Genomic DNA, 23585 nt, shown 5'->3' on the forward strand with positions numbered 1-23585 from the left:
GTCATTTGGTACTTTCATTTTGAGTAGATAGCTTTGAAGAGCATGTCTTTTCTCATTTGTCTCCATACAAGTCTCTGAGTGAGATTCTTGTGAGTTCAGGGATGATATTGTATAAAAGCTGTGATGACTTTATCGTGCTGTACCAATATACAGCCTAACTTTAAAATGACCATTGAGTGTTACTGAGCAAATGCAATGGCCTTTTGGAAGCATTTATTCTTTGTATATAATAACATTAATATAATTTGTGATTTAATAAAAGCAACATCTTGTTTTTGGTCTGTTTTTTGTCCAATTTCTATATACAGTAGCCTGATTTAAACATCCTTATTCACCAAAAGATGCTGACAAATCGTTTTCTAATTTATTTTTGCCGTACAGATCATAGATGCATCCAGCAGCTATATGGCAATGACTTACTGTGCTATGTTTCAAAGGGGTTACTGTACCTGCAGTCAGAGATGCTAGTAATAGAATTCTGACTACTTACTATGTAGCACTACTGTTCAACTGTAGAAATGCAGAAACAACATTGGTAAACTTGGCAAGGTGATGTTGAGAACATGATAGTGGGTTTCCCAACTAACCTGCCTATTAGCTGCCTTGACTCACATAAACAAATACTATGTGTTGCATTACATGAACTAACATTGGATATTCCACTAAAATCCAATGGTGTAATTGTCAAGTCATGAACGATTTAAAACAGTTGTTAAACAAGTCCCCATTTTGTGGTTTTATGAAAATCTGTGGCAAGCCTCAAGGGTTAGACAAGCCTGTATGCAAATTAGTGTCTATTTTAGTGATGTAAGCAGTGTCATGTGTTTTTTCCTGTAGAAGAAGGTATACTGAATGTAGGTGTTCTCTCCCTCCCCCTGCAGGCAGTGTTGTGTACTTGGGGATGATGGTGGGGGCGTTCTTCTGGGGCGGCCTGGCGGACAAGGTGGGCCGGAGGCAGACACTGCTGATCTGCATGTCTGTCAATGGATTCTTCGCTTTCCTCTCCTCCTTTGTTCAAGGCTATGGGTTGTTCCTGCTCTGTCGCGTGTTCTCAGGGTTTGGGTAAGCCATCTTTTCTTTCCTGTCTTCCATTCTGTATTAATGCATTGCCACTGGCAGTTAGAATAAAAACACCAATCAATCAGAGTGGTTCTGAGATCTGTTGTTCTGATATTGAAAGGTAATCATTTTCCCAAGGCTGTAGTTGTGTAAAACTAGCAATTTCAACGCGGTACCCAGGGGTAGCGTTGTACCCCTCTCTCTCTCTCTCGTTCATTTTACTGTATGTAATGAGAATATTCCTCATGGCTCCCTGTAACAGGGTGAAGTGTTACGTGTGTGGGACGTCACTGAACAATACTGAGGCAGACACAGAGCACTGGTGTTGACACGCCGCACAGGTGTGCAGATTTAATAACAAAGTGCTGACACTTCTAAAATAGAAGCAATGTAATATATAAACAGTTCAGGAAATGTGCGTCACACCTTTTCCATATTAATTGAATCTACTCTTCTATTCACGTCCTTGCAATTGGAACTGCTAACATGTATTGGCCATTTGTAGAGCTATAGCTGACAAGCTTGTTTCTTAGAGGCCACGAGAGGAATATCAAGGACACGTAACTTAGAATCAGAAACTCCTTGAAGGATTTCATCCGTACCACATGTTCTATAAAGAGTGCATTATATAGAGAATAATGCATGGGGTAGTGTGTCATATGAGAATGTAATGTACACCTGCTGCATAAACCCAGAGGGTGAAGCCTGAGGGGTTTACCCAAGCATCCCACCCCGAGTGTGGGCATTACATTGTCATTTATCACACACTACCCTGTGCAGTATTTTATAGCATCTCTGGTGCGCATATTTATCCTGCCAGAGTGCTGTGCTGCTTGTTGTGGAATTCCTTTCAGTTTGACGGCTCACGCTGGGGTCGCTCTGTTACTGGTGTTAATGAGCATGTGTTTACCATAATAACTGACTGTTTTTTACAGGACATATCAGCTGGATTAGCTCTTTGAAAACATTGCTCATGAGTTATTATACACACCTTTGCCAACTGGTGTTTTTGTTGCTTTGGGAAAAGTGCCTGTTGACCCAAATATCTCTCGGTACAATACAATAACAACTTATATGATCAAGCTATTAGTTCCCTTATAGCATTCAAGAGGTAACAGAGATGGAAAGTGGATGTCAAAATGCAGGATACAATTATAAATAATATGTTAATAGAGACCATTATTTTTGACATTCAGTAACAGCTTGAGAACATTTTATCTGTTGAAAGAATGCCAGGAATCATCTTTTACTTATAGTAGCCCAGTGCTAGAATTATATCCCAGTATTACTTTTAAATAAGAAGTAAATTACAGTGAACCACTATACAGTTTTTTCTTTTTATTTGCAGCCTTAGGTGATACTGTCAGTGTAAATAATATACTACTACAGGGCACCTTTTATTCAAACGTTCTTAATGCAATAGCTTATTTGGAGTCTACAGTGTTCACACACACAGGACAGCTGGCTAAGAGCATTTATATTGTCAGCTCGAGACAAAAAAGGCTTTTCTCCTTGCTTTACATAATAGACTTCTCTTGACAGACAATGCATTATTTCACACTGCCCAGTACTTACTGCAGTATTCAATTCACCTCATTCTCTGATGTACTTTCAATACAGAATTAGCCCCGAAAGTACGTGCATGGCTCAAATGAATCTAATTGTTGAACACATTGAAATACGAGTCTGCTCTGCAGGTAGGAGGGGGTATTTTTCCTTAGATAATTGATTTGCAATAAATACATTCTGAAGTGGAAAGAGCCCTCCCAACAATATGATGGCAGCTAGCTAAAATTGGCACATATTAGAAAAAATATCCTTAAAAAAATCAAATGCACCTTTACCATAATGTGTGCATCTTTCATTCAGGAAAATGAGATAACTGCACAGTGATGGTAATGCATACAGTATTATGCAGGATGGAAGTCTCTCATGTTATCACCAGAGAGTAACACAGCCTTCAGTACAAGAGGCAGTTAGATCATTCAAACAACCCCTCAAATTCACCATCTTGTGTAACAATACATTTAATCAGCATCCTCACTGGACTACGTTGGACTTTAAGCTCCCCGATTGAACATCATGCCCTTCGGAGCCTAGCCAACATCGTAACTCATCTTTGCTTCTTGTTATTTGTCTCATTGATTTTCCATCTGCCATCCTTTCCTCAAGCCCAGATGTCCTGCTTATTGCTGCTTTTCTTTTTTTTCTGCCAGTAACTGAGATGGCCTCCATTATCTTCCAGTGAAGCAGTTCTTGTTTTAAGCACCAGGTGTATTATTTAAACAACAACAACAACAGCAACAATATTAAAATTATAGTGATGCTCTTAACTGAACCTGAAACATTGGTTAAGGCACATCTGAATGTCACTGTGGTGTGTTCAGAGTCACTGTCCTGCCAGATGTTTTTCAAGGAAGAGAACAACAAGCAGAAGTGAAGCGTACATGCTAATACATTTTGTTGTCAGGTGTAATTGTTCTTTCTGGATCTAGAGAAAGTGATCTGGTCTCCTCTCCCTGCAGAATCGGAGGAGCCGTTCCAGTCGTGTTCTCCTACTTCGCTGAGGTGCTGGCGAGGGGGAAGAGAGGAGAGCACCTGAGCTGGCTGTGCATGTTCTGGATGATAGGAGGAATCTATGCTTCAGCCATGGCTTGGGCCATCATACCACATTATGGTAAGTTAATAAACATGATCAGATCATTTTCACCAGGCATATCTGCACGCAGCTTTGAAAATCAATTATGATGCTGGTTAACAGGTGTTAGAGCCCCCCGATGCTTAATGGGCTAGACCCTTAATGTGTGTCACTCTCACTCGTTCTCATTCTCCTCTCACCCAGTTTCAGTAAAGCACAGCGAAGGGGATTCAATTAAACAAAACTAACATCTGACCGTGCATGTGAGTCTGGATTTCTGCCAGTAAGAATGTGTAAAGGGACAAGGAGGGTATTGTGATCCACCAGCGTTTGGATCAGTGGTGCACAATGCTGGCTCGAGATGCATTCAGTCTGGGTTTGTGTTCCAGTCAGGCTGCTCCCTCAGAAGGTATAGTTAACTCATTTTGGACCTGCTTGGAATAAAGACCTGGACTGGGCAGAATCTTGAGGGTCAGGGTTGCGCATCACTGGTGTAGATCAGTCATTGTATTTATCTTGCTCTTATTGTATTACTTGACCAAAGTCATTGTATTTATCTTGTTCTTATTGTATTACTTGTACTGTAACACTTGAAATGTATTTGCTTACGATTGTAAGTCGTCCTGGATAAGGGTGTCTGCTAAGAAATAAATAATAATAATAATAATAATAATAATAATAATAATAATAATAATAATAATAATAGATCAATTGAATAGAGCCCTGCATGTTTCTGGAAAGGGACTCTATCTGCTAGCAAAGAAACATACAGAACGCTGATACAGTAGGGGCAAACCAACATGGAAGAGATGGCTACTCTATAACATCGAAGTGAAGAAAATGTATTTGAAATGAAATCTTCAGGAAGTTAATTAGTTTATAATAAACGAATGAATAAATAAATTATAACCCTGAGGGGCAACAGCTATGACTAACATTTTTGCATCACCCTATAGAATTAACTAATTTTGCTTCATAAAGTCGAATGAACCCTTCTGAATCATTTTGTAGTTTCTTTGATTACATGTTGTTAAATAAAAGATCTAAATTATGTATAGATATTTTTATTTTCCAAAAACTCTAGGTGATGCAAAACTTTTGTCCATAGCGGTACAGCTTTAACAGCTGAAGGACTTGCTTGTAATAACACATAACTTTTCACTGCAGCTCATTAATTATTCTGCCTAATGCCTGCCTGCCATAGCCTAGTGTTCTAATCTGGTAATTATGTTTCATTAGTGGAAGATAAAGTGGTTCACAAAGATGTAGTCCTTTAAAAAAAGCTATCCTGTTAATCCATGTGGTATAATGGTTTTTAAAAGTCAATGGTTATATCAGCTTAAAATGTCACATATTTCTAAAAGCTGGTTGCAATAACTGGAAAGTGTGTGTATTTGCATTCTGCTCCCTCTGAACCCTCTGAACTATCTTGTTGGTATTGATGCAGGGAGGGAGAGAGCAGTGATAGATGATACAATCACAGGTACCTTGGGTGGCCAACTATTGTACTTTTCCTGTCCCAGAGCTCTCAAGCTAAACAGCCCTGAACTTAAAGCAAGATTGCCCCCTTAATTAGTAAAGTCATCATCATCGTCGTCATCACCATTATCATCACATCATCATCGTCATCATCATCACGTCATCATCGTCATCAGCATCATCACATCATCATCATCATCGTCATTACCATTATCATCACCGTCATCAGCATCATCACATCATCATCATCATCACATCATCATCATCATCACATCATCACATCATCATCGTCATCAGCATCATCACATCATCATCATCATGGTCATCATCATCACATCATCATGGTCATCATCATCACATCATCGTGGTCATCGTCATCATCATCACATTATCATCATCATCGTCATCATCATCACATCATCATAGTCATCATCATCATCACATCATCATCATCATCACATCATCATCATCATCATCGTCATCACATCATCATCACATCATCATAGTCATCATCATCATCACATCATCACATCATCATCACATCATCATCGTCATCATCATCACATCATCATGGTCATCGTCATCATCATCACATTATCATCATCATCGTCATCATCATCACATCATCATAGTCATCATCATCATCACATCATCATCATCATCACATCATCATCGTCATCATCGTCATCGTCATCACTTCATTATCATCGTCATCATCACCATCACATCATCATCATCATCATCATCATCATCATCATCATCACATCATCATCGTCATCATCATCGTGGTCATGCAACATCACAGCACAAGTAATGGCATTGAGGTCTTGGAACCCTGTGCTACCTTGCAGTCAGTCAAGGTACAGTCTCATTGTCCTCTCTCTAATCCCAGATGACCTTCGATGACAGTGATAGTGTGTCAGTCTCCTGACAGGGTTGGACTGCCTGTGTGACTTTGCTGCCAAATACTGCACCTGGAGAAATGATATAGGCCTGGAGACAGTCCAACTGCCTAGATATGAAATTAGATATGAGAGGTTGCTTGAAGGCTTCACGAATGGGAGGTCCAGCCTATTCAATTGTCTAAACAGTAGAGGATCTAAATGCAGCCACAAATTGAATTTGTTTAAATAGAACCAAAGATTAAATACAGGCTAAAATGCATCCAAGAGACTTGGTTTTCTCAGTCTCCCTTCAATGATTTATACAATGGCAGTATTTAGACCCACCAGCGTTTAGACCAATTGAATAGACCCCAGATACGAATTGACTTGAACAAAGGGGTATTATATAAAATATAAGCAAACATGTTTTGGTTAAGGTTTGTACATGGATGACCCAGTAGGACTGCTCCTATACTTTAGGGGGTGCTGTTTCTGACAATGTTTCTCCCCAAATGGCACCAGTGAAAAGGAAACACTCACTATGGCCCATGGTATCATGCACTAGGTTATTATTGTGTTGGAAATTAAAGAATATTCAGTCAAGGAGGCTGGAAGACATATGAAACTGTAAGATGGAGGCTTTTGCAGTCTTTGTCATTTCTGGATTTATATTCTTTTTTTGGAAACAAGCATTCATTTAGCAACATATCTTTTGACTCAAAGTAGATTTTTGCCACCATCAAGCACTCCTTCAAGGTAATGTTGAAGTCTTTTTGAATCACATTTTATCGCAGTCACTTTTTGTCACAGAATACAAGACAGTGTTGCAAACAGCAAGTAACACGTTTTGATGTTTTGAGTTGAAACTCCGCTGCATAGACCCATATGTGTGTCAGTGTTTCTGTGAATGGGTTGCCAAGGCTGGTGCTTTGGTGACACTAAAAGGAAAGCGGCTGGATTGTTCTCAGTCTCTTTTGCACAAATCACATGTGACCTGTCATTTCTCTAAGTGATTGGACTGTGTGAGTGCAGGTTAAATGATTAATGTGGAGCTGAGCTGGGGTTATTTAAAGGATGAACCAGTTACTGCAATAGAGAGGGGGAGTGCGGGATAGCAAGCAGTGATTTATCACAGACCAAGCAGGAAATAAAGGGGGATCATCAATAAAAAATAGCATAATGCAAACGATGCAATGGCAAGCTTGCACACCAGCTATGCTACACATTGTTCTAATTAGCTTTATTCATTTCATTACGAAATGGAACTGGAAAAATGAATGAGGTACACATTTTAAATACAGTAGAAGCTCTCAAAATGTGGTGACTGGTAATGTATTGTGTAAACCATAAATAATAACCATTTCTGACCTCCAAAAGGATGCAGGGAGGTATTTATAAAGGTAAATGCAGTTTGTCCTTGTCCTTGTAAACCAAATTGAATTTAAAATTGTTGTTCATCAAGTGATTGGTGTGGATGAATCATTATGTGAATTGTTGTATTCAAGAACTAGAACCCCCCCCCTCTTTTGATGACATTACATTCAGTGTCAGGTTCGGAGTAACAACCAGCTTCATTTAGATAGCAAGTGGGGGTACGAGGCAGACAGCGATTAGCATGTATGGAACACTCACCATACAGGAACACCAGTCCTCCACTATCCCACAATCCCTGCTAGTTCTTCCCAACAGATCATTAGCATGTAAACAACAATGTGCTCATGGACTACTGAATGGAGTACTTATGAAAATGGTCAGTTACATTTTAATTTACTAAATACTACAATACTAATTATTGAAAGCTACACACAACTATTTAAATGCATTTAACTAATTATGAATTTTATTTAACTTTTACTTAACTTAAAACATCCTCAACTCGATAACAACCCCCATGTATCCCTGGTTTACGAGTGCCACTATATTAATGTATACAGAATTACTCTAATTCTACCTCATTTCCCATGAGAGTACAGCATGCACTGAAAGCACTTTCAGAGCTGGCATGTTGCAGTTGTTGGTCTCTTTACTTTGCACTGTTCCCATGCTGAAAGTTAGGTCTGCAGTGGATTCTATTTAGTGAAACACAGACTTGCAAATGCCAACACAAATCATAATACTACAACTATTTCTTAAGAATCACAGCATCGTGTGCTGAAACCTCTAGCTGTCTTACTGAGCTTGCACACCTCATGGTAAAGAAATGCAGCATCTGCTTTGCAAGGTGGGAGAAAAGGACATTTCTGTGTGCATGTGTATTTTACATAAGAAGCTTACAATTGGAAAATAAAACCTTTAAGGACTGCAATTGCAAATAAAGAAATGCAGTGTGGGTTTATAATTTAGGTCTATTGATTAGCTGCTCTTTGTACCCAGATTTAAAAATATGCAGTGCATTCATTTTCCAGTGACAGCCTTATCAGTGGGATTGGTTCTGCTGCATTGCTTTTGCCACTGGCAGTGCATCACCAGAGGAAGATTCAGTGCTTATTCAAAAAGGCTTGTTTGCAGAACATAAGGTGCAGTGGCAGCGTCAGTGAGTCAGGGAGTCCTGCCCAAGGACTCTGCAGATCTTTGTAGGTACATAAATCTCATGGGCTGCTGACTCAGCCAGCCGTACACTCGACTCAATTACATACATAATCCCTGTAATGAGATTTTCAATGGTATCAGCTCAGCATTAACCCTCTGGGGATCTCCATTACATTCGTAAAGAAATGCAATTATAACATCACATCTTGTGTGTCACTGCTGAAATGTTGACATGCTCACTCCTTGGTGAAGCTTCAGGCATATATCTATACAATATCTATCTATATACAGTATCTGTCTATCTGTCTATCTATTGAACACTAAGGCACAGCATTGCAGTGCACACCAGAGGTAGTATAATACTGCTTCAAGCGTTGATAGGATCTCTTAGTCAGGACATGAAAAATAGCGAGCTTACACCATATCCGATCTGTGCAGTGGAATAATACAACCTACCAGCCTTACCAGACTCTGCAAAATATTGATGCTTTACCCAGATTTACAGCAGCGCTTAATGTGTTTTTGTTTAATGACAGGTCAATTGATTTATTATACCTTGCGAAGTGCACTGAATTCCAAAGCGTTTAAGATATTGCATGGGAAATCTAATTATTATTTTGAAGAAGCTGGACTATGCACCTGAAAGGAATATATCTTATTTTTTTGATAATGGTAGTATTATCCTGGTTTCATTGTGTCTCGAACAGAAAAAGCCCACGCACCAATCTTTTCTTGCTCTGTCAGAGCCTGATATCTCGCACTGCAGGCCTTGTCGTTGTGATTCATGTGGTCATTTTTGGTACTCAGCAGAGTGAGAAGGTGATATTGAGCAGGGGGAAGGCTGCTGTGGTCTCTGAGGCTGATAAGATTTCTGTTCTGTGCAATGGTCCTGAACAAGCGCTCCCAAGACACAGCTGGGACGATGGCTTTAACTCTCTGTGACACCCCTGGAACTGGCTGCTGCTGTGAAGATTAATGACGAGAGGCTGCACCACTTGAAAGGGGCAGAGTTTAACTCTGGGGAAACCACAGTAATAGCCGTTTGGAAAATGATTCAATTACATTGTCTTTCCTCAACGCTTCAAGGCTTTCATGCTTGAATTCATTCAGCAGAATGCAAACAAACACAACCCTACATTAATGTGCTCTCATGTATTTAGCTTTTGAAGTCCGTTTTGTATTCATACTCCAGGAACACTACCCCCACAGCAGATGTGTTTGATAGCAATCATTCAGCTAACAGACAACAAGCACAGATTTCCTTTCCTCCACTTCAAGAGTAGCTTAATTACTTCAGTTACACCTTGTGCTTTCAGTGCAGATACATGATTCACTCCATTCTGAACATTCAATGCCAGACTCACGCTACACATTGTGGGCTGAGGATATGTTTGTAACACTTAAGACAGTGGTCCTTCTTTACAAGTAGTCTTTAATATAGGATTACTTTCTTTTTTTATTGAGAAATAAACACATTTTATAGCAAATATGTATTTTAATATTAAAACATTGCACGGGGCAGGTTAAAGAAAGTTTACAGTTTGCTTGCCTTTTTTCAGGAAGTCTCTCACTGTTTCACTTCCCCTTGGTCATTTTGATTAGAATCTTCAGGGTCAAGCGTGTTACTGGCTGCAAAGCGCATCAGTCAATAGAAGCAGCTGGCTGGTTACTGACAGGAAAGAAGGCATTGAAGGGGCGGGGACACACTCCAGATAAAATCAACAATGATATGCAAGACAAGTTGAAAGCAGGGCTTACACAGATTTCTTTAACCAAGAGGGTATTACAGTGATCATATGTCAAAGATTTTGTATTATTCCGCTTGGGGAAAGTAGTTTGATTTTCTTCTTTTTCTTTTGTTCTCCTTGGTGCGTAGGGATATTACTTGCAACTTCCGATGATGAGGACTCAGTAGGTTATCAGGGATTATCGAGCATCTTTTATGTATGAAGCAGTATCACCCCATAAGAATGTAGTGTCCTTGGGGAGAACGCCTGCAGGTCCTTTGAGAAAAGACATCAGCTGGGCTACAATACAGAGTGGTGCTATTGTTAGGAGCCTGGGGTATCATTGGGAACTTCATGGTACCCGTGTCATTGAAACTCAGCAAAAAGCTTCAGCTCTGCTTCTTAAAGATTAATGAGCATCTAGGATGCATTTTTATAAACGTCATGGCCCAGAAAAGACTGGAGTCGTGGGTACAGTATGGGACACAGTATACACACACACACTATTTTTAAATTCATAGATTATTATTATAGTTCATCTGGGCACTGTATATAAAATAGCAACTACAACTTAACTGCTGTGTACTTGGACAAATCATTTCCTTATACAACTAGGCAACGTAATTGTCTTGTATTAGTGTGTCATTCATTTCAACGTATTTAGATAATTTTCATATAATCGCTAACTTAAAGGGACGAATGCTTACCTCTTTTTAGCTCTATTAACCCTGCCCCCTTGTAATGTTTTGGTTCTTCAGTGGTCTTTTGTACATGAATTGAGGACATGCAGATAGTCTAACACACAGCGGTGCATCCTTGCACTACTGCAGTAGGGCGCACGACTGCGGCTGGAAGACCACTGAGCGAGTCTGAACAGAAGCGTAGCAGCAGCACCAGCACGTGTTCATCTATAGCATGTATTCCAAACGGAAGCATAAACTACATGCAAAGAACCAGAAGAAAAGTGGATGATAATAATGCTAGTGCTAATGAAAGAGGGAGGAAAACCACGCAATCGGAACTGCAATAAAAAAATTTAAAAAAACTATAACCTGCCATGTTGTCGGGAGGGGATGTATCCTTGGGCTGAAAATCTATTGTTGTTAAAGGGTAACGTAGATATTGATTAGGTTTTAGGAACGCTTTTAAAATAGCTATTGACAGGTAAGGAATCTTTGACAGTTTCACTAAAATGCATTGCTATTTGGAGACGATTTAAGGAGTTTTGATTTTAAAAGTCGTCCCAGAGAAAGGCTGTTGAGAGATGCATTACTTAATACTTACGTAATTGTCTTAACTATTTTAGAGTATATTCCTAAAAGTTCCTAGTAAAAGATAGTGAGGTATATTCTAATGATCTAAACAGTGATGGATCTAAATACTGCCACTATTAAACTATATCAGTCCAGTTGGTGTTTTCCCCACATTTCTAGACCCATTTATTATGATGTAGCCAATGCTGCCCTACAGCCGTCTAGAATAGCAGTGACTCTTTCAGATCTGTGTCTGCTGCCAAGAAGGGGTGTTCCATGAATAGTAAGCAGACAATGTGCACCATGAGGCCAATCTGTAAAACACAATCTCATGTTGTTCCAATATCAGCTCCATCTGCAGCCTGCAACCGGATATCACACAAAGTTCAAAGATCAGCTGTGTGCCTTGTGTTTTTTTTGTTTAACCCTATTTTTTTCTCCAGTTGAAGCTTCTCTCCCATCAATGCAAAGTGAAGAGAGCTGTTCTGCCAGCCTACAGTTTGGACTGGGGCTGGCAGAGTCCTATTTGAAAGTGGTTTTATCTTGGTCTGCTGCTGATGAAAACGAACGGGACTCTGTCCCAGTGGCACACTAACGCTGTTCATTTATCTGTTAACAGGCTGGAGTTTCAGCATGGGCTCAGCCTACCAGTTTCACAGCTGGCGAGTGTTTGTGGTTGTATGTGCCTTTCCCTGCGTCTGCTCTGTCGTGTCTCTCACCTTCATGCCAGAAAGCCCACGATACTTTTTGGAGGTAAGGACAAAGCTTTAATGGTATTTACTCTGTACCACAAGGTATTTTAAAGACTGTGTTAATACTCACAAAACTCTTCTAAACTGTTGTGTTCCTTAACTACAGCCTACACACCTGAATGCATTTCAAAATGTATGTATTTATTTATAAAACACCTCAGTCCATATCTGAGCTTCAAATAGAGAAATGATAGCATACTTCTATGTGTAAGACAGCCATATTGATAGCCATGTTAGCTAGCATATACTCTGATTTGAAATAAATTGAAAGATATGGCTAAAGATATTAGCCTCCTTTGATTAATACCTGAGGACTACAACATCTTCAACCTACACCTTCCCATTTCTGACCTCCTACCACTACAACAGAGCTCAGTTCATTCCAGACATGTGGTTGGTCAGCACAAGCTCCTCCCTACAGGCAGGGTTAAGGAACTTGGTGTTCTGCTCCCTCTAGTGGGCGATGAGAGTGACTGCAGAGAATACTCGCTCTCAAGAGCTTTAGCTAGCTCGCCTATGGAGCTCTGCCCGCTCAAGTCTTGAGGGTAGAGGGCTTGCTTGCAAAGCTGCTAAGCTGGCAGTTCGAGTTTCAGTCTGTTCAGTTTAATAACTATATGTAAAAATATAAGAAACGGTATACTGTGCTTGGAGTGGGGCGTTTAACAAGAACATTGCTTTACTAATGATATACACCATATACAGTGCCTTGCGAAAGTATTCGGCCCCCTTGAACTTTGCGACCTTTTGCCACATTTCAGGCTTCAAACATAAAGATATGAAACTGTAATTTTTTGTGAAGAATCAACAACAAGTGGGACACAATCATGAAGTGGAACGAAATTTATTGGATATTTCAAACTTTTTTAACAAATAAAAAACTGAAAAATTGGGCGTGCAAAATTATTCAGCCCCCTTAAGTTAATACTTTGTAGCGCCACCTTTTGCTGCGATTACAGCTGTAAGTCGCTTGGGGTATGTCTCTATCAGTTTTGCACATCGAGAGACTGAAATTTTTGCCCATTCCTCCTTGCAAAACAGCTCGAGCTCAGTGAGGTTGGATGGAGAGCATTTGTGAACAGCAGTTTTCAGTTCTTTCCACAGATTCTCGATTGGATTCAGGTCTGGACTTTGACTTGGCCATTCTAACACCTGGATATGTTTATTTGTGAACCATTCCATTGTAGATTTTGCTTTATGTTTTGGATCATTGTCTTGTTGGAAGACAAATCTCCGTCCCAGTCTCAGGTCTTTTGCAGACTCCATCAGGTTTTCTTCCAGAATGGTTCTGTATTTGGCTCCATCCATCTTCCCATCAATTTTAACCATCTTCCCTGTCCCTGCTGAAGAAAAGCAGGCCCAAACCATGATGCTGCCACCACCATGTTTGACAGTGGGGATGGTGTGTTCAGGGTGATGAGCTGTGTTGCTTTTACGCCAAACATAACGTTTTGCATTGTTGCCAAAAAGTTCGATTTTGGTTTCATCTGACCAGAGCACCTTCTTCCACATGTTTGGTGTGTCTCCCAGGTGGCTTGTGGCAAACTGTAAACGACACTTTTTATGGATATCTTTAAGAAATGGCTTTCTTCTTGCCACTCTTCCATAAAGGCCAGATTTGTGCAGTATACGACTGATTGTTGTCCTATGGACAGAGTCTCCCACCTCAGCTGTAGATCTCTGCAGTTCATCCAGAGTGATCATGGGCCTCTTGGCTGCATCTCTGATCAGTCTTCTCCTTGTATGAGCTGAAAGTTTAGAGGGACGGCCAGGTCTTGGTAGATTTGCAGTGGTCTGATACTCCTTCCATTTCAATATTATCGCTTGCACAGTGCTCCTTGGGATGTTTAAAGCTTGGGAAATCTTTTTGTATCCAAATCCGGCTTTAAACTTCTCCACAACAGTATCTCGGACCTGCCTGGTGTGTTCCTTGTTCTTCATGATGCTCTCTGCGCTTTAAACGGACCTCTGAGACTATCACAGTGCAGGTGCATTTATACGGAGACTTGATTACACACAGGTGGATTCTATTTATCATCATTAGTCATTTAGGTCAACATTGGATCATTCAGAGATCCTCACTGAACTTCTGGAGAGAGTTTGCTGCACTGAAAGTAAAGGGGCTGAATAATTTTGCACGCCCAATTTTTCAGTTTTTTATTTGTTAAAAAAGTTTGAAATATCCAATAAATTTCGTTCCACTTCATGATTGTGTCCCACTTGTTGTTGATTCTTCACAAAAAATTACAGTTTCATATCTTTATGTTTGAAGCCTGAAATGTGGCAAAAGGTCGCAAAGTTCAAGGGGGCCGAATACTTTCGCAAGGCACTGTACCATGCTAAAGTCTTGCAGGTCTAAATTTCCCACATACAGTATTTGGCTGTGTGAACTCAGCAGAGTAGGTGTATGGGCTTGGGAGACACAAATCCCTCTTCAAGAGCAGACCCTTAAGCCTCCTTTGACCTTATTCTGCTGATTGCTTCTTTCTTTAAACAGGTTGGAAAGCATGATGAAGCCTGGATGATTCTTAAACAGATCCACGATACCAACATGAGAGCTCGTGGGCAGCCGGAGAAGGTCTTTACTGTGAGTACCGATCAGAGAGGAGCTTGGGGGGGCAGACATTAAGAAGCTTGTTCTGTTATCCATTCTAATCCTCCTTGAAATGCACAGAGATCATAGTTTACTGTGCAGTAGATGTGACACATTGCACAGGGATTGCAAAGGATTTTAGTTAAATATGAATACTGACTAATAGAAAAATATGCTCAGATTTTTTTTTTTAAATAAACACTTGCAGGGGAAAAGGGTATAGTGGAGATTCACTAAGGATTCTAGTTTTACAAGAATTGTTATATATACAGCTATGGCCAAATGTTTTGCTACACTTAGAATTTTAGGATTGATATATAGTTATAGGGCCAGAGCTGTATGTAAAAGCAGGCAGAGTATTTGCATTGCTCTGCGAGCAGCTTCCAAGCCCTCTGCTCTGGTTCATTTTTCCAGGTTAACAGAATCAAGACTCCAAAGCAGATTAATGAGCTGATTGAAATGCAGACTGAGACTGGAAACTGGTTTTCAAGGGGCTTTGTACAAATCCGCTCAGAGCTCTATGGGGTGAGTGCATCCAGGTTCTGCTTTCACAATCTCTTTCCCCGATGTAATGTAAAGTCAGTGGGAGTAAGAACACACAGCCCTGCACACCGTGCACTAACTCTGCAGACCATCTCAAGACACCGTGAGTAACCAGGCACACCAGCGACCCTGCACACTGTAAGATAGTCTTAACAGCATGAAAAGAGCCAGGCTCGCCTGCACTCCCATCTCAGAGACACGGGACAGAATCGCTAACGGCAGGGTATCACACAGCCCTGCCTGTTACACTTGCAATTGCCCGTGCTGACTTTGCTCTGTGGTATACCAATCCAGAACCTTCATATTCTTAATAATACACACTGTACATGCATACATAGCATTGCAAAATAAGAATGTGAATCTTAGCGGAAGGATAGAAAGCACAGTGAGTTTAGTTTAGTTTAGTTTCTTCACTTTGTGCCTGCAGGGCCAGCACAGGTACATCTCAATAGTTTAGCACTAATACAAAGAGAGTCCACAGAGACAAATATGATTTAATCACTGAGATGATATTACAAACAAGGGAAAGCTAGTTAAACTGTAAAATGACTGAACAGCTTTACCAGGGAGAACTCTTAGAATGGAAAGAACAGAGACATTTAATGGAAGCCTATTTTACACAAGGGTAATCGACACGCCCCTTCAATGCAAAAATAAATCAGTGAACCTTGTTTAAACACAGAGACATTCTCTTCATTGCTGTAACACAGAGACATTCTCTTCAAAATGTCTCTTTCCAAGCAAATTATATATTTTCTTCAAACCTGTACTGGACGTCTCTTGGCCTCATGGAACATGGCATTGTTTTAATGGAAGAACCTTCCTTTCTGCGCAGATTTGGTTGACGTTTATGAGATGCTTCCACTACCCTGTGAAAGATAATACCATTAAGCTTGCGATCGTCTGGTTTACACTGTCTTTTGGGTAAGTGTTATTATGTGGTCGATTTGTTTTGGAAAAAGTACCAGTCAATAAGTTACAAAAATTAAAAAAACAAGCATGGTTTCTGTCATGGTGTTTGCCCTCAGTGTGAGTGGTTCTGTGTTCTGTTGCCCTCATATATACTTGGTGCCTGACTGGCTGAGTCGATTCGTGGGGCTTATAATGTACAGTATTGAAATCTTCTGCTGTGATAGGATTCCCATTGTCTGGGGGTTTGATACTAGCCATGCGTGACCCTGCAGACACACGAATGGCAGGAACAAAACCCATTTAAAGTTTGTTTTCTTGTCAGTTCTCTCTCTGATTTTTTTTGGTGTGTTTTTGGCAGCTTAATTTCGTAATATTTATAGTAATCACTTTGAGTGGTTCTGGGTTCTGTTGCTCCCATAATAAGTTGTTATGTTTTTCTCTTAATCTGCTTTTTCTTGGCTTTGAGATTGCTTTGAGCTGGTCTGGAGTAACCTAAATGCATGGACAGAACTGCCATCCTCATTCTATTCAAATCACGTAACACTGTGCTTTTTCAACTGCGCTCACCCCACCCACTCCACATAGATATAGACTGAGAGCAGCGGGGCTGACAAAGTTGAAAGGTCACATTGTCACATGATGATTTCCATTACACGAGAATAGATGTTAAAACTTCATGCTGATTTGAACTCAGCTCTCGCCAAGATAAGCACCAACTAAGACGTAAATGGAGTGAGGAAGACTGTCAGTCCCTGTACAGGGAACATAGGCACCTTCTGCCTGAACACTTACTATCAGCTTCAGCCATTCTGTCTGTCCAGACAGGACACAGGAAGAAATCTTAAGTACGAGACTTTCTAGGTAAACCCTCGAACGGCACTGTAACTTTCCACTGATACCCAAACTTTAGGGAAAGTTGGTTACCTTAATAATCAATAATTAACATTGATTAAAGAAGCATGTTTAGAAGGTGCCCCTATGCAAAATGTACGTGGTTTACTATTATCAAAGCACAACAAGCGTAATAAAAAGGAAAGCTTAGTAGAGCCAGTGAGGTATATAGCATTGTAAAAAAAAAAACATGGTTTATCATCTATTTTTTTTAAATAAATTTAGTTGTTGCCAATTATTTTCTCCCCAATTTGGAAATGGACAATTATTTTCAGGCTCAGCTCACCACTACCACCCCTGACTTGGAGTGATTCTGTATTGGTGCTAAGCAATATTAGTTTTCTTTGGGCTGAGATATGTTGGTATTAAAATCCTCTCAGTCCCCTGAAGATTGTGTTTGGTGGACAGTGCTGGTTATTGAATGTCTGTGTTGAAAATCCCATAGTCTTGCATGAGGTCCCAGTATAGGTGTTAACCTAGGGCAGAAAAGAAAGCGCAGAAAGTATAATGGGAGGAGAACCTTTTCAAAGCTTGTTTTCTTCTCTGATTCATTCCGTTTCATTCCTGTTCATCTGCTGATCCATTCCAGACACATCCTCTGTGAATGAGACAGAGAAATTAAACAACAAAACACAGGACTTCTCTTGCAATTCTAAAGGTTGGGTTTTGAGAATCAGACAGAGTTTAACAAAATAAAGCACCTCTGAAATTCAGAGCTAATCTTTATATAAGATTATTAGATATACTGCTGAATACTTCATTAAAACGTTAAATTAGCAAATACTGTATTATTTAAAGGCAGTGTCATGCAAGTTTTCAACTGTAGTAGCAACTTTTGACCAAGTTTACAGTGGGATTGGATCTGTAATGTATTACATCACACATTTCATAACCCCCATTACCAACATACTATGCTCTATTTATTGATGGATTCAGGTCCATAGCGATAGATGGATAGCAGTCTATAATGAGTGTTTCAGTGGAAGAAGCAGCAAGGATTGCTTTCATTCAAACATGTTGTTGTACAATAACATTTTTTAGGAATGTTTGGTCCAACACAAAAAAATCTTGCCTTGCTGTGGTGTGATTTATGATGCTGGCAACAAAGGTACCCTTTCCAGTCCAGCAATACCCATCATGCAGCAGCACATTGAGCTCTGCTGTCAGGGCAGGGCTCCCCTGTGACAATGTGAACAGAACAGGGTTGTTGTTTTTGAAGCAACCGGGTCCTATTAAGATAAGGAAACATGCGATGGGTTATTGTCATGATGCACTCAAAACAATTCCCAGCAGCACCACACTTACCTAAGAAGCATATTTGTGTGCACTGGGCATTTAGACCTGTTTTGAGGTATTATTGTGTAAGGATGTTTTGCTTAAATAAATAAAAATTGAAATATTAGCTTATTGTTCTTCTAATATACAGCACTGTCAAAAATACAGTAAAGGCACTAATTACTGTATAGACATGCATTTATATTAACTACAGTAATTAACCAGACTTCCAGTCTAGTTTAAAAATGCACGCTTGGAGCTAATAATATGATGTCTGTTATGAGTGGCAGTGTAACCCTTCATTTGTGTTGTTGGTAACAGTTACTATGGCCTGTCCGTCTGGTTTCCTGATGTCATCAATCACCTGCAGTCTGATGAGTACGCATCAAGGGTCAAAACCTTCAGCAAGGAGAGACTCGCCAATTTCACTTTCAACTTTACTTTGGAGAACCAGATCCACAGTGACGGAGAATACATCAACAACAGGTTAGACATCAGACTGCAGTGCCAGGATTTATTTATTTGTTTTGTCTTTGCTTGCTTTCTCATTGAGGAGGCTGTGTGGTCCAGTGGTTAAAGAAAAGGACTTGTAACCAGGAGATCCCCGGTTCAAATCCCACCTCAGCCACTGACTCATTGTGTGATCCTGAGCAAGTCACTTAACCGTCTTGTGCTCCATCTTTCGGGTGAGACGTAATTGTAAGTGACTCTGCAGCTGATGCATAGTTCACACACCCGAGTCTCTGTAAGTCGTCTTGGATAAAGGCGTCTGCTAAATAAACAAATAATAATAATTGTGTAGCTCCCAGCCTTGTATGGCTTTTCCTTGGGGTTTAGTAATGTATTGTAGCTTGAGTTCACTGCCCTGTACTGTCTGCGTGTTAAGTGGTATGGAAACTTCCATGGTAAACGTTTTCAGGCAAATAATTGTCAAATTAAAGGTAAAACATAATAAAGAATATAAAGCAATACCCGTTGTTGGTAAAACACTCCATTAATGAACCCAGACAAATTAAACAAAGCATTTTTAATGAATAGAATACAAAGTGTTACAGAACAACATGCAGTGTTTCCAAGAAACAAATGCTTGCTGTGTCCTGTGTTGTCTGCATTGCAGTGATGTAACTTTAGACATAATCCTGTTTATTTTAATGTTTCCATTATACACACTTCTACACTATAGAACAGATTCTCAACGTTACTCCAAATCATCATTAACACACATTGGGCTAGATTCTCAAAGCTAATTACTGCAAATCGTCATTAGCATTAGTTTTGTCCGATGGCGGTAAAAACACCATTGCAATTCTAAACCATTGTTTATTTCCGGTTTGTTAACTTTATTCGGTGTGTTATTTCTGTATGAAAATATCATGCTGATGACGTTTTGAGGTAAATAGCTTTGAGAATCTAGCCCTTTGTGCTTTTGGACCCTGGGGAAATGTATTTCCCAGATCACTGATGACCCATAATGTGTGAATAAAATATCCAAACCATTGGCATTAAAATTAAAGATATTGCTGCAATACAGGTAACATGGGGGGGGGGGGGGGGGGCAGCACAGGTACAGTAATGCATTTCTCAGTAACACCAGGGTGTTCTCTAACACTTTGTAAAAAGTTGGCAGCTTAACTCAATATAAATCTTTCTAGTCAAGGTCCTGAATTCAAATAGTTTGGCACACGCTAATTGTTTTGTGGATTGATTTACCTGCTTTCATCTCCATCTGTGAGAGCATATCCACCCTAACACTCCTTTTGTGATAACCATCCTCCTTTCTTTTTAACAGGTTCATCGGCATGAAATTCAAATCAGTAACCTATATAGACTTCACCTTCAAGAACTGTTACTTTGACGATGTTACTTCACTGGGCACGTACTTCAGGAACTGTACCTTTTTAGAAGCCACCTTCTATAACACAGGTGAGATTTGTGAAGCTGTTTTACTGCAGCAAAGAAGCTTTAGTGAAGCACTGGCCCCCTGTGCTAACTGAGCTGTGGAACAGGGACATAATGTGGGCCATAAAGAGGCAATGTCCTGTAGTTGACAACGAAGGTGTGTTGAAACGATTGGATTCACGAGAGCCTTTCAATCGAAGCTGGTTTTGTATGGAAAGTGGCCTCTACCGTATATGAACACATTGTCAAAGTCCATGAACAATGTGATTGAAGACATTGAGACTTAGGAAGTCTAAACATTGGTCATTGAATTTATTGAGTTTCTTGTAGTATTTCTAAATGATGTACTATTGAGTGTAAAATAGCTATGGATGACCCAATAACGGTACTGAATGAGAAGAAAACAACTATGTTATTCAGGAGCTTGGGGGTGGATTATTTTTCATTTTAGAATTCTATAGACGATTTGAAGTAAACAGCTTTGAGAATCTAGCCCATTGTTCTGAAATAGCAATCCCTGTTTTCAAACGGCTTAGAGAACCAACCCATTCCCAAGCAGACTTGTAAGCATCTGGGAGATACCAACCGCAGGATCCATCTGCCCACCAGTTTATAATGCACTGCAGAGGTTAAAAAGCAACCTGAAGTAAGAGCCGTGACACGAGTGCTGACCGTACTGAAATGAAAGGTACAGCAGTAGGTCTAAAAGCAAAGTCCTCTGAGAGAGAGAGAGCTCAATTAAAGTGCATGGAGTATTTCCGTTGACTCAGAGGTCCTAGCTCTAAAGCACATTGCTAAGATTCAACACACCAGTCGTAACCTGCAGAAACAACGAGGAACAACGAAGACCTTTCACCCTTTATTACAATAAGCTTTTCTGCATGGAATGGAAATTCACTCTTGAAAAACAGACTTTCAATAACATAACCCATTCATTTCAGTAGACATCTGGTCTATCTGATTCTAAGCGAACTGCTTCACATAGAAAGAACATAACAGAGGGAGAGAGATTCCATAGGAGTAGTTTAAACTGCTTAAACATAATCACAATATCAAAATAGTACAATGCAGTTTGTGCATTATTATATGGATCTTTCCGTACTCTTAGTGGTATCATATTCTAGCACCTGAAAAGATATCTACCATGCTTCCAAGATTTAAATTAGTAACTGTATATACACTAGGTTTTTTAAAACTCTATAGCTATACTTAGTACTTCAGGCTTTGACTCTAAAGTTTCCAAGGCAACCATATCTGGACAGTTTTTATTGCGCCTCTTTTGGTCATTTTGAATGCCACAGATGAGTCAGTAAAACTCGTTCTAATAAATTGTCTTCCAGACATTAAAGGGACAGTAAATGGAGCAATTAAGAACACTTCACACAAAAGGATTCGCCAAACTGTCTCCAAACACAATTTGCAATGTGAGGTGTCAGGAAAGTTATAATAGCTTGGAGGGGGGGGGGGGGGACGGGGGTCACACCACTGGGATTTATCTTTCAGCAACAAATGTGCAGAAATCTGACTCCGAAAAAATACAGAGTTTGAGTTATGGAATGTCATTAATCCATTTACAGTGGTAAGGAGCAATGAAGTCAATCTATGAGCGTTGTTTCTTTACATACTGTACCGTTTCCCTTCCACTAGATATCGATGACTCCAAGTTCATCAACACAGAGGTGATAAACAGCACGTTTCATCACAACAAGACCGGCTGTCAGATGACCTTTGACGATGACTATAGTGCCTACTGGGTCTACTTTGTCAACTTCCTGGGCACGCTAGCAGTGCTGCCTGGCAACATTGTGTCAGCGCTTCTCATGGACAAGATTGGACGCTTGACAATGTTAGGTATGGTGCCCCCCTGACGCAGTGCACTGCTGAGCACTTCCAGCAACACAAATGAACGGTAGATGTTCACTAGCTGCTGCTGCTGCCTCTTTCTGCTATAAAGACACTTCTGTAACCAGTGTAACACACATGTCTATGATTGGCGTCAGTGCATCTCCTGTTTGGATTGTGAATCAGCATCAGAGACACCCGTCTGTTCATAACTCACGATAACAGCCCACCTTCCTGAGACTGCAGTGAAGGCTCCTGTTATAGTAGGATGAATGCTAATGTTGTGTTACAGGAGTAAGGCTCTCCCTAGCCAGCATTCAGTAGTCGGTTCTAACTGCAGTCTAACTACACTGGAAACCAGCTCGCCCCATTTCAAAGCACTGCAGCACTGTGGGCATCTGATATCCCATAACAAGAAGCACTCAAATAGAGTTTAAGATACATGACGACAATATCCATGTGTGTAAAAAAACAGGTGAACAGCAGAAACGTACATACAGTGTAGACTATGAATAAATACTGAATATTCAATAAATAACCCTATGCTGTATAGTTGATACTGTATTAAAAATGTAGTATTTCACACAGCACGTATCAACACTGTTAACATTGAGACGTTCAGGCTCAATTCTTTGTGATAACGTTTCTGCTGGCTTGCTGTTTGTAGGTGGCTCTATGGTCCTTTCTGGAATCAGCTGCTTCTTTCTGTGGTTTGGAACCAGTGAGTCAATGATGATAGGAATGCTGTGCCTTTACAATGGCCTTACTATATCAGCCTGGAACTCCCTGGATGTGATCACTGTGGAACTCTATCCAACAGACAGGAGGTAAGAGTGACAGCAGAGCACAGCATTGAACAAGGCAGCACTGCACTTTGCTCAGGCTCTCATTGCAGATTTAAAGAGGAGTGGGATCTGGTTCCAATGAGTAAAATCAAAGATCAATATTTATTATAAGTAGAGATTAACCTTTAGCTGTACAATGTTGCTACCACAGATGTATAATCATCTTTATATCGGGTATAAGGATTTAATGTCTTGGGTCAATGGGAATCTTTTGCGAAGTGGTGAACTTTATATTATGACTTGCGTGGAGAAACATGGCACTTCCTTTAAAAGTGAATAACGCAGTAACAATTTGTATCCACCAGGTGGAACCAGGTCCTCAGCAAAATCCCTTTACAATGAAAGTCACACTAAAACCTGGTTAGGTGGTGATGGAGGCTAATTCCTTAGCTTCTTGGCCTGCTGGTGTCACTTGAATTGAGTCTGGTGTTATCAACCAAAATCGTCACACAGTTCAGCGTACTTCT

General features: G+C 40.1%; 1 protein-coding gene across 2 annotated transcripts in view; it reads left to right on the top strand.

Moving 5' to 3' along the window:
- LOC117403799 (synaptic vesicle glycoprotein 2C-like) overlaps positions 1-23585 on the top strand; it is a 61420-nt gene that overhangs the window by 33436 nt on the left and 4399 nt on the right. The window contains exons 3-12 of one of the 2 annotated variants that reach the window (XM_058988332.1): positions 882-1062; positions 3585-3736; positions 12189-12322; positions 14816-14905; positions 15326-15436; positions 16290-16378; positions 18854-19018; positions 20322-20455; positions 22079-22282; positions 22941-23100. In XM_058988332.1, coding sequence (XP_058844315.1) covers positions 882-1062; positions 3585-3736; positions 12189-12322; positions 14816-14905; positions 15326-15436; positions 16290-16378; positions 18854-19018; positions 20322-20455; positions 22079-22282; positions 22941-23100 — 1420 coding nt within the window. Of the gene's footprint in view, positions 1-881; positions 1063-3584; positions 3737-11150; positions 11481-12188; positions 12323-14815; positions 14906-15325; positions 15437-16289; positions 16379-18853; positions 19019-20321; positions 20456-22078; positions 22283-22940; positions 23101-23585 lie in introns of those variants that run through there. The other variant, XM_058988341.1, reaches the window with a different exon arrangement.

Source organism: Acipenser ruthenus, chromosome 2, assembly GCF_902713425.1.
Source record: "Acipenser ruthenus chromosome 2, fAciRut3.2 maternal haplotype, whole genome shotgun sequence".
Lineage (NCBI taxonomy): Eukaryota > Metazoa > Chordata > Actinopteri > Acipenseriformes > Acipenseridae > Acipenser > Acipenser ruthenus.